This window comes from Tachysurus fulvidraco, chromosome 21 (genome assembly GCF_022655615.1).
Source record: "Tachysurus fulvidraco isolate hzauxx_2018 chromosome 21, HZAU_PFXX_2.0, whole genome shotgun sequence".
Taxonomy (NCBI): domain Eukaryota; kingdom Metazoa; phylum Chordata; class Actinopteri; order Siluriformes; family Bagridae; genus Tachysurus; species Tachysurus fulvidraco.
In genome coordinates this window covers 14,178,230-14,190,925 of record NC_062538.1, presented here as the reverse complement: position 1 = coordinate 14,190,925, position 12,696 = coordinate 14,178,230, and the positions used below count along the sequence as shown (strand labels likewise).

At 37.1% G+C, this 12,696-nt stretch overlaps 1 protein-coding gene across 22 annotated transcripts in view; it reads left to right on the top strand.

The window, feature by feature from the left end:
- Positions 1–488: 488 nt before the first annotated feature.
- Positions 489–12,696, top strand: part of LOC113646587 (formin-binding protein 1) — a 73,826-nt gene continuing 61,618 nt past the window's right edge. For 7 of the 22 annotated variants that reach the window (XM_047805345.1, XM_027152955.2, XM_027152954.2 and 4 more), the window contains exon 1: positions 11,827–11,984. In XM_047805345.1, coding sequence (XP_047661301.1) covers positions 11,940–11,984 — 45 coding nt within the window. In that variant the 5' untranslated portion in view covers positions 11,827–11,939. Of the gene's footprint in view, positions 657–11,820; positions 11,985–12,696 lie in introns of those variants that run through there. The other 15 variants (XM_027152942.2, XM_027152944.2, XM_027152939.2 and 12 more) reach the window with 9 other exon arrangements.

Genomic DNA, 12,696 nt, shown 5'->3' with positions numbered 1-12,696 from the left:
TATAGTGGAATATTTTACCTCTTGTTTTGAAGCCTGTTGATTTATACTTATCCAATGCAATATTCAGGCCATGTTGCTGGTTTTCTACAGGAACCTTTTCTTTCTTCGATAACATTTGTAGCAAAAGATGTTAAATGAAGGCAAGGTGATTAAAGCAATTTCCTACATTACTGTGCCCCATATAGTGTAGGCCATATTCTTTCATTAAGTATATAGGGGCCCATATGGGATTCGGCCTGGGCTTATGAGGCTCCAGTCCTTTCTGACGAAGGTAAATGGAAGTTAGTGCTTTTACACACACACACACACACACACACATAGAGAGAGAGAGAAAGAGAGAGAGAGAGTGTGAGTGAGTTAGAGAGAGAGAGAGAGAGAGAGAGAGAGAGAGAGAGAGAGAGAGAGAGAGACGGGGGAGGGGGCGCTCAGAGCGCGCGCGCGCGTGTGTGTGTGTGTGTGTGTGTGTGTGTGTGTGTGTGTGTGAGAGAGAGAGAGAGAGAGAGAGAGAGAGAGAGAGAGAGCGCACCCACCCACACAGTAGCGCGCTTTAGAACACGCACAGAACCAGATTCTTTGCTCGCCTGCTACAGAAGCCGAGGGCGCTCCGTGTCAGAACCCGGATTACTGAAACCATGAGTTGGGGCACTGAATTATGGGTAAGTCGCCCTATTTGATAAAGCATCGCATGACTGCTGGACGGCGATATAGCTCCCAAGCATCGTTGCTCCCTCGCACTGTGGCGGTGCTGCTGCCCGGGAGAATCTACGACACACGCGATTACGTTCGTTGTAGTGGTTTGTTTGTGCCTTTTCGTTCAGTCTCCGAGGGCCTAACTGCTGTCGTCTGTTTTAGAAAGCGATCACTCGGGGTCCGCTTTGTGAAAGGCCTGATTTGTGAAAGGCGCTCGCGCGTGATCTGGTACCGACTGCAGCCTTGTCAGAGGAGGAGGATGATGATGATGAGGAGGAGGAGGATTCTTCTCCTCTTGGGTACTTCAGTATCCAGATAATATACATGATCAAAGTGATAACTGTAAACATGTTCATGAGGGACGTTTATTTTATAGGCAGCTGGAACACAGTAAATATGTGCAGACCGCAGAGCATTATTACCATCCACCTAGATTCAGCAGAAGTTAGGTTTCAGGAGGTTTGTTTATTCTGTCAATTCTACATTAACGTCTAGGCAGTGGTTAGTAAATATACTAGTATTTTTCTCAAGTTGAAATCATGAGCAACACAATCTGTGGTCTATTATGCTTCATTTAAAGACCTTAGCTCATGATCAATTTCAAAAGAACATTAAACTTATATGTATTTATATTTCAACAAGTGAAGGTGTCATCACTTCCTGGCACAAGGATAGTTGTAACATGTACACACCCCTTCTTCACTCTGTTCTGGATTAGAAACGAACGTTCATACAGTTATGACTCAGATTTCTTTTGTTGATAAAAGAAACAGTTAAAATGTACTACAGTTCTTGCTCCTAACTATTGCTCAATATATATAGAAGCAAATAGGTCCACAGTTACTAAAATATTTAATGCACTTCAGCCTTCAACCATATCATACCAAGACTTTTAATATTTTTATATTTAATATGGGTGAAAGCACAGAAATCCTTTTTTTTACAATCCTTTCAGGCTGATTAATGCAATCGATGAGGATTTCTGCATCTTTGCACATCCATCTGGTGCCGGCTATTACATTTATGCACTCAGAGAAATGCCATGAAGAAGTTAGAGACATCTACAATCTGGTTCCCGTATGGCAGTTTAAGGCTGTCAAGGCCATCAGAAAACTAGAAACGTTGTGACTTCACTGCTATTTGAAGCTTTTTTATAAAATACAAAGCAATTTGTGGGTGCTTGTGCGTGAGTGCTAATATAGTTGGTAACCACAAGCATGCTAATTTCATTCATTAACTAGGTCATCGCTTGTGACATGTCACAAAAACAGCTGGGTATTTTATTCTAGCTTTTCTTCACCTTCCTCCCTTTACCTTCTTTTCAAGTCAAGTGTCCTGTGCTGTTCTGTCAGTATTTGATCTTTTTTTTGTTGTTGTTGTTTTGTCCAACAAATTTGACTGATGTAACACATCCATTAGGTGACTTTCTAAATAGGTACCATTTTTTCAGTAGCAGTTGTATGGATTTGATATTAAGGCAGAACCATTTGATGAGCAAAGCAGTTCAATTGTCTTCCAACCTATGAAGCAAATGTCACATATCACATGTCTTCACCAGACGAAATGTCAAAATTCATCAGGCCCAAATGCCTCTAACTGAGAAAGTGATTTACTACCAACTTCTTTCTTGTACTTAATATTTTCTTCATTGTTTGGTCTAATAGTCATATTTGTGTATATATCAATAATACCTGTGAAGCTAGATTTAGTTTCGTTTTCATGTTAGCTAAGGTCAGAAGAATTTCTCCAAATTTCTTTTAGTGAGTGCATAAAGTCATCATTCATTGGTTTTTATGTAACTGTTATATTCTGATTAGTGTTGCAGTGGACCTGCAGCCTGTGCGAGGAACATACCTCAGATGGGACACCAGTCCCTGAATTAAGCATGCTTAATATCCAAAATCCTTACATGGACTTTAATTTCTACTCTATAACACAAATTGTTGTATGCCACAAACACCTCCCATCCATTAATTTTCTCTGAAGTTTGACCAAAAACACAAATGGGAAATGGTGGAGTGTAATATGTTTCCAAAATTTCCCAGAAAATCAAACCAGAAAACACAATTACAAGATTAATTTCATAAGCACACCAGCAGTTCTGCTTCTGGCTTTGGCTCAAATAAAGAACTTTAGGAAATGTTTGTCTTTGCTGTAGGAGCATGAACATGTAGGAGCACTTTAGCGGTCTCTACCCAAAATGAATTCAGAGAGCACAAAGTGTAAAATATTGTAATATGTTATACTATATAACTGATTATCGATGTATGTCTAGCATCACAGGGAGAAATGCAGTATGTGAATCATTATTCTGAGTATTATTAGAAATGGGTTTAGAGTATTTTTAGAACCATTTGCCCTTGAACTTATAACCACATGTATGAAATTCTTTGGCTCTGTTGAATGAGCCCTAAACACACACACACACACACACACACACACACACACACACACACACACACACACACACACACACACACACACATACAGAAAGAAGGCCAGGATCATGCGTCATGGACAAGCTGTGGATGCCCACTGGCACTAATCCAACAAACACACACACACTTCACACTTAATTAGCAGATACCCTAACTCTTAAATTCTAGATCTAACCTAAAGTCTTACCCTGTGTCTAACACTCATATTGTTCAAACTGTGTGTTTGTTATTAGTTAGCCTTCCTGTCCCAAGTTTACTTCTGGCTGCTGTGCTTACTGTCACACCTAAACAGTACAGTATTTACAGTATTTTGTACATTATCTGTATTAGTCTTTTTTTAATTTATTTTATCAAACCAAACAAGCAAATATTTGTGCAGAATCAGATCAGTCCTCTTCAGACAACTTCAGACACAACTTTTGTGCCACCGTTCACAGTTTGACAGTGTATTACTAAACTAATCACTAACCACTAATCACACCCTATCTTACATTCTCACAGATGCGCTAATGCAAACAGCTTTTTAAAATCTTCAGATGAGTATTTCAAAAAAGTGTTCTGAGCTCTCACTATTGCATTGTGTTTCCTCTGCATAAAGTTCAACTCAGCTCAGACCTATCACACTGCCTGGCCCGCTCACTACAGCTGCCTCAGGGTATTGTAAATCACAACTCACACATAAAAAGTACAAGTTCCTGCTGTTTGTTGAACAGCATTGCTGCTTGGATTTAGTCAGCCTAAAGTCCAGTGCATTTCTGAAAGGTTTCAGTGGCAGAGAATACTTTATTGTTAGACGTGCTAGCCTGGACTACATGCAACACCAGTCTTCTAAAACACAGCATATTTAGAAGTGTCTCTTTGATTGTCCATGTGTATTTCCATTTCTCATGCAAGAATTCTAGTCCAGACACACACAAACCCATTTCCACTTTCACTCCTTTCTCCTCCTCCTTTGTCACCCAAAATCAAGTCGTATGAAAAAAAATATAAAAAAATAAGCTCTGTGACTTTTTTGCGTTTCTATTCGCTTTATATCTCTCTGCTGTATATTTGTATATATGTTAGTCAAAGAGTCACTCAATGCGAATTTTGCAAACTTGACTAAAATCACTTTTTACTAAATGCATCTCCTCTACTATACAATGCATTCTCCCATGATAATATGATGGTTTATGGCTAAGGACATATTATTAGGCTGGCAGATCACTTGCAGCTCAGCTACGACACTTATGTGGAAGTCTACATGTGGTGCTAATGCAAGTGTCTCAACTGTATCATGCTGATACAGTTGTAGTAAATGAACCAAAAATATTCAGCCAACAGTTGTCTGTTGTGTCAGTTGTCTAACAGGGAGAGAGATAGATGCAGGGAAATAGATGTGTGTTTGCCAGATATTAAATGGCTTGCCATGTTCTGTCAGTTTGTATACAGAGAAGAGTGTTTTGTCTGCATGATTGTGTGTGTATGTGTTAGAGAGAGAGAAAGAGGGAGGACTTACCATCAAAACGAGTAACTCAAAGAGTTAAATGATTCACGCCCTATGATACATGACTCGCTTCCTGCTGAATCATTTAAAAAATTAGTTTTCTACTGGTTTCCAGCAGATTCCACTGCCTGATTACTACATCAACAAGGTGAAATCTGTACTTTTTAACTGGGCAATTCATTGAAATCACAAATTTCCACATTTCCTTAAATTTATAACAACTTTTCTTTGGTCTGAACCAGCATGGGATAATTTCCTTATTTTCTCTGAAACAAAAAATCCAGTCAATAGTCTCGAGTCACTGATTTGTTATTCAGGTTCATTGATATTCTCAGTAGTGAGTCAGTGGGACTGAAGTCCCACATGAAGCATTTGTCTTTGAAATTAGATCACCCACAGTTCACAATAGTATATTGTTAGCAGTCTATATCCACAAAACCAGCTAGTTTAGAAAATATTCATCCTTAGATTTGATCTGTCTGTATAAATATCTCTCTGGGATGCAGTATTTTGGCATTTGGTTGTAAAATATTAGTTAATTAGTGCCCTTAGATGGACTGGCATGGCATCTAGGGGTGTGTTCCCACCTCACACCAGGTGTTCCAGGGATTGGTTCCAGATCCACTACAGCCCTGACCAAGACTGAAAAGTAGCGTGTGAATATTAGCAAATTGTTTATTTTAACTACAGGCCCAAGAGCAAGTTTCACTTCTTATTATATGGTGTCAGGATATTGTTAAATATTCATGATATATTTACATGATATTGTTCCAACTCTGCCAACACTCTGTCATTGCCATCTGTTACCATTCAAATGCACTTGCCATTCATCATTGAAAGGAATTTGTCCTAAAGGTTGAGTGGATATGAAGACAGGCCAGACTTGACTGAACACAATGCTTCCCACACAGTACAAATGGAAAGTAAATAAATGGAAATAGCCAATATTAAATATTTATATATATTTATATTCAATTAAAGTTTAGAATAATTCCCTGAACATCTCATGGTTAAGAAGAAAAGACCGCAAAAACATGTTTATTGCCAAATAATCCAGTGGACAGTGGTCTGTATAAGTTATCTAGGTCTTGATGCTTTCTACCTAGCAATCACTTGATCCATTGAAGAAACTGGTTAGGGGAGAGTATTTATTTATTTATTTATTTAGCAATGATGATACATAAATCAATAAAAAAAACTCATTTAGAACTGTTCATATATATATATATATATATATATATATATATATATATATATATATATATATATATATATATATATATGTGTGTGTGTGTGTGTGTGTGTGTGTTCAGTTTGGAAGGTGAACTCCAACTTTCTCATGATTCAGTCAGGAAAATTCAGTCCTTCTGTAGGGAGATTACCATTGAGTCCCCATGTGCTTTTCTGAAGTATTTTTATTAAAATAATCTGGTTTCTCTTACATTAGGAGATTTGTTTAATACATACTGTACTGAAAAGAGTGTGTCATTATATGCTCTCTCTCTCTCTCTCTCTCTCTCTCTCTCTCTCTCTCTCTCTCTCTCTCTCTCTCTCTCTCTCTCTCTCTCTCTGAGTAATAGTGACTTACAGGAAGGAGGTACTGTGACAGGATGTGTCATCATATCCGGGTCAAGACACCTATGGTGTCTATCTGTTGCATTTCTTGTTCTTTTCACATTGTGTAGTTCTTTTTTCTTTTTATAAGTAACTAAGGTTTTAAGTAACATTTCATTGTCTATTTATTTATTATACTCTTCTTTGCATGATAAAGGCACTACCTTCACTTGAGGTCTGTAACAGAACTAACAATGCAACAAGTATTTGTCGTCTTCAGCTTGTCATTACACACTTTTATTAAAGGGTTTAGCAAATCTCTTGATGCTTCCTTTTTACAATACAGTCTTCTGGGACTTTATTAGGGACATCTGTACACTTGCTTATTTAAGCTATCAGCCAATCAGGGTTAGGGGCATAAAATCATACAGATACAGATTAAGAGTTTAAATTCACATCATACATCAAAGTGGGCAAAAATGTGCTTTCAGCAACGTTGACAGTGGCATGGTTGTTGATGTCCATCGAACTGGTTAAAATATTTCAAAACCTGCTGATCTCCATGCAGTGGTCTTTAGTGTGTACACAGATCAGTGCAAAAATAAAATAACAAAAAGCTTTGAGTGAATAGCTGGAGAATGGTCAGACTGATATATGCTGACAGGAAGTCTTCAGTACCTCAAATAACACTCTTTACATCTGTGGTTAGGAGAAAGGCAGTTCAGAAAGCACAGCATGCTGAAGCATGAAGCAGGGGAGCTAAAACACCAGACTTATCCATCTGGTCAGTTAATGATGTGATAGCTTGGTTATATGATTAGCTAAACACAGTGAGATGTGTTCACTAGAAACAGTGGAATCTGTTGGTCCTGGAAGCCATACATAGTGCACTAAAGTCTCCACAGTAGTCTGTTCAGATTCAGCTACAGAAACAGAGTGACTTTGATCATACCTATTGGAAATGACACATAATCTTACTTTTAGGATTTTTTGCATTTAGCTTTATATATCAGATTAAACAATTTTTTTAAAAATATGTGAACCCCATGTGAAGCTAACCCCATATATGATTTTACCCAAAACTGTTGTCACAAAGTTGAAAACACAAAATTGTGTAGGATGTTTTTGTATGCTATAGCTATGCGGCCATAACATATTCCAGCATGACAATGCCCCTGTGCACAAAGTAAGTTTTATTATGGCATGAATGACATGTAAGCTTTCATGGCCTATACAAATTCCTGATATCAACGCTGTGGATCACTTATGGGTCGAATTACTGCACTGACTGCATGCATGTCTGGCCTTATTAAAGTCTTGTGGCTAAATGGACAAATCCACACAGCCATGATCCAAAATGTAGATCTTATTATTTCTGCAAAGGGCATATTCAAGAACACATATGAGTGTAATTATCCACATGCTTACAGTGTATGTAGTATATCTTGTATGTCATGACCATTTAACTTTTGAGTAGGCCTATTGTAAAGGCATACAAAATACTGGTATTCAAAACAGAGCTGGAGATTGATAAACAAGCTGAAAACCACCACGTTATGCAGATGAATTGATCCTGTTTATTTGTAGGTGTGCACTGCTCATCTATGCAGTCATCTATGCAGTTGAATAAATGAGCATATTTAGTTGTGTCAATCAAACATTAATGTTGACATAAAAAAAACCCACAATACTACATATATCAGTATCAATAGCAATGTAAATATTCTAGTATTGTGACCCTTTCAGTTTGGAATGTTGAATAGCATTAGAACAGTACGGTTCATTCACACAGCCTTGGTGTTTATGTTAGAGTGTGTGTGCTTGTACACGTGTGTGTGTCTAGTCAGTTTATTTTGAGACACAGTATTACAGGTTGCTTAAGTTGATTGATAATAGTTATGAATGTGATAATGGAACTAAATAACCGTGTTCTTCCTGTTCGGTCACAACAACTGTCAAAACTAATTATATGCTCTTCAACTTTACTTCCATATGACATCATCCACGTCCACTGTTATGACATCATTCCCAAAAAAATGCACACTTCTCTGCTTTCTCATTCAGAGTCAGAATGGTTTACAAAAATAAATCAAATGGAATGACATAATGTGACTTTATAAGGCTTAAATAAATCATTAGTTTTATACTATTGAAAAGGATAATTTCAGGTATTTAGTCAAGCAGTCATAACAAAGTAAAAGCTGTTATATAGAGGAATCAAACGGAAGAGCTTCGAATGATTCTATTCCATGTCTAGACCATGTTAAAATGAATCTACATAAACCAATATATAACCTGCACAATCCACTTACTTGTAGGTAAAATGATAACAATGACATAATAATTTACCATTACTATGATGCAAATATATATAGAATACAAGAGAGGTTTAATTATACAGTATTACTCCTTCTGATTATTACAGTGACTTGATATCCTTTTCCTTGAGGAATTATAGATTAAATTAGACTAAATTTGTGTATTAAACCGAATGCAAATTGTGTAAACACATTCAATTTAAATTTTGACATCTTTAATACCCAAACTGAACAGAACATGGTCAGGTGCACTTATTTTATAAGGTCAAAGTATCAGAGTATATAAGCTATGAATGGGATCAAATACAGAGAGCCCAATCATTCTGACAGTTATTGACTGTTGTTTTTCATTTGTTTATTCACTGGCTTTCAAAGACTGTCAGGAGACACCCTACTGCCCTCCCACGAACCGTCTTACTATGTATGAATGCATGGGTACAGCTAAAAACAAAGATTACATTTTTTTAGTTCAAAAATAGTTTTATTGCACCTCATAATTTCATCATTTCAAATCAAAATGTTTATCACTGCTGTGTTTCATTGTGGAGGAAGCTGCCCACATTTGCAGCATTTGTATGCTACCTAAAGATTAAAGCATCCATTCAGGCAGCATAAAAAACAAATATCTTCTTTGAGTTTCTTATTTTTCTGAAATTAATATAAAGAATAATCATTTACATTTTTATATTTCATGATGGTTGAACCAAATGATAACATGGAACCAAATAAAATCTGTTTTGGTGTCCAAAACCACATAAAAACTCCTCAGGTTTTGGGAAACAGTGATGTTCAGTGTAGTCTATGCAAATATGAATAACCCTAGCATACAGTGCCTTGTAAAAGAATTCATACCCACTGAACTTTTCCACATTTTGACACGTTACAACCACAAAGAAATTTTTTAAATAGACCGAAAGAAAGTGGCACAATATTTGTAAATTGGAATGCAAATTATAAATGCAAATTTGTATTTTTTTTTTTTTTACAAATAAATATCTGAAAAGTGTGGTGTGCATTTGTATTCAGCCCCCTTTACTCTGATACCCCTAACTTCAGAAGTCACCTAATTAGTAAATAGAGTGCACCTGCGTGTCATTTAATCTCAGTATAAATACAGCTGTTCTGTGAAGCCCTCAGAAGTGTGTTATAGAACATTAGTGAACAAACAGCATCATGAAGACCAAAGAACACACCAGACAGGTCAGGGATAAAGTTGTGGAGAAGTTTAAAGCAGGGTTAGGTTATAAATTAATATCCCAATCCTTGAACATCTCACGGAGCACTGTACAATCCATCATCCAGAAATGGAAAGAGTATGGCACAACTGCAAGCCTACCAAGACATGGCTGTCCACATAAACTGACAGGCCGTGCAAGGAGAGCATTAATCAGAGAAGCAGCAAAGAGGCCCATGGTAACTCTGGAGGAGCTGCAGAGACCCACAGCTCAGGTGGGAGAATCTGTCCACAGGACAACTATCAGTCGTGCACTTCACAAATCTGGTCTTTATGGAAGAGTGGCAAGAAGAAAGCCATTGTTGAAAGAAAGCCAAAATTCAAAACGTTATGTGTGGCAGAAACCTAATACTGCACATCACCCTGAACACACCAACTTTTTTTCAGCAGGGACAGGGAAGCTGGTCAGAGTTGATGGGAAGATGGATGGAGCCAAATACAGGGCAATCTTAGATGAAAACCTGTTTGAGTCTGCAAACAACTTAAGACTGGGGTGGAGGTTCACCTTCCAGCAAGACAATGACCTTAAACATACAACCAGAGCTACAATGGAGTGGTTTAGATCAAAGCATATTCATGTGTTAGAATGGCCCAGTCAAAGTCCAGACCTAGATCCAATTGAGAATCTGTGGCAAGACTTGAAAGTTGCTGTTCACAGACGCTCGCCATCCAATCTGACTGAGCTTGAGCTATTTTGCAAAGAAGAATGGGCAAAAATTGCACTCTCTTGATGTGCAAAGCTGGTAGAGACATACCTCAAAAGACTTGCAGCTGCAATTGCAATTTTTTTATTTGTAAAAAAAAACAAAAAAAAACTGGACACCATTTATCATTTTCCTTCCACTTCACAATTATGTGCCACTTTGTGTTGGTCTGTCACATAAAATTCTAATAAAATATTTTTGTGTTGTAACGTGTCAAAATGTGAAAAAGTTCAGTGGGAATGAATACTTTTGCAAGGCACTGTATAGCATTATTACCTTAGTAGCAGAGTTAAATGACAAAAATTCATATTTAATTCAATAACAATGCATATTTAATTCAAGATATATTCATTTAATTGGGGACATCTGTATTCAAATCTGGTGTTGATGAAGTTGGATTAATGGGGGCACAGTGCCTTGGTGGTCAGCATGTATTGTTGGTGGTTCACATCCTGCCTGTGCTAGGGTTTCTCCAGGTAGGATGTGAACCACCAACAATACATGCTGACCACCAAGGCACTGTGCCCCCATTAATCCAACTGAATATTTATCCAATGTTTATCCAACTTGTGGTTCACATCCTGCCTGTGCTAGGGATTCTCCAGGTACTCCGGAGTCCAAAGCATTGTAGGCTGATTGGCATCTTTAAATTTTCTGGTGTGTGTGTGTGTGTGTGTGTGTGTGTGTGTGTGTGTGTGTGTGTGTGTGTGTGTGTGTGTGTGTGTGTGTGTGTGTGATTATGCCTTGTGATAGACTGACCACCTATCCAGGGTGTACCCTGCCTAGTGCCCTGAGTCTCTCCAGGTTCCCTGCAGCCTAGTAGTATTAGTATATGTAGAGAATGGATGGATTGAGTTTAATTATTTAAGCAAATTTTTTGGTTTTTAAATTTTAAGGTTTAAGTCACTTATGCTGTTGTGGGTGAATGAGCACAAATAAGCCCCACTCCAAAATCTAATGGAAAGCCTTCCTATAAAAGTGGAGCACTTGGAGGTCTTTGATACTGAGCATTTTAGTATAATGTAAAACACATCTTTTTTTAGCAACATACCTATATAAAAGTGTTTTTAACCTGGTAATAACTTCAGAGATTCAGGAAAGTATGAGACTCTGTGTAGCTGAATTATGAAAGTGGATTGTGGTTTTCAAAATAAGGAAATAAGACAATTAAACTGAGCTACATGAAACTGAAGATAACCTTTTCCCACTGTATTGCATTTGTGTGTGAGTGAGATACTCCATAAATGAGAATCTGATCTGAAAGTGGGAATGGGAAAAGGAAACACACACACACACACACACACACACACACACACACACACACACACACACACACACACACACACACACACACACACACACACAAACATTGCCAAGTAAGTGGATGGTTGGATTGAGCTGGAGAGTTCTCAGCTGTCAGTGTGTGTCTTGTGTGACTGTGTCTACATCTGTAAAATCTGTACACTGTAACATAAACTTGTAGAGTCAACGGTATAAGTATTGTTTTCACTGGACATGGAAGGAAAATCAGAAACATTATTTAAAGAACAGCAGCTGAAGGTGAGTGTACGATCATATTGAACAGGTCATAAGACAACATTAAAACAACCACTAATGGCTTGTAAAATATGATCACACAATTACTGTGACTTGTTATTCAGAGATTAATATAGATGACTATGTAGAATTGAATCTAGGCCTGTAATGTAGAGTGTAAAAGAAAAAAATGTTTATTTAAATAAATTAATTAAAGTTCAGTAAAATATTTTTGTTTCTATAATTGCCAAATAATTGTAAATCTTTTGCATGAGATTAGCATTAAATCAGTTGTCCTAACCCTAACCTGCTCCTCTACAATTTATTATTGTCAAAACTGCTTTATCATGCTTTTAGAATTTTTTTCTTTTGCTTTTGTTATTTTACTATAAATCATACACTAGTTGTCAAGTTGTAACGGTTTATGCTTAATGATAATTATGATATTTCAAAATATGTGTACATTTAAAGTATGCTTATGCAAGTACATTTGCAAAGAAAATCACAGTTTACTTATGTCTGTTTATATCATTAAGCATACAAAAAATTAGGTCATAAGAAAATAAGAATAAATTTCACAGTTTTTGGTTCATACAAAATCAGGGAAGTATGCAACACCGGTGCTCATTTTGTTATAGCTAATTCAGTCATTACTAATGGAGAACTAGCACTACATTAACATCACCTTATCCCCTGTTCACACTGCTTATAGTTTGTCTCATGTGGTTGTGTAGTG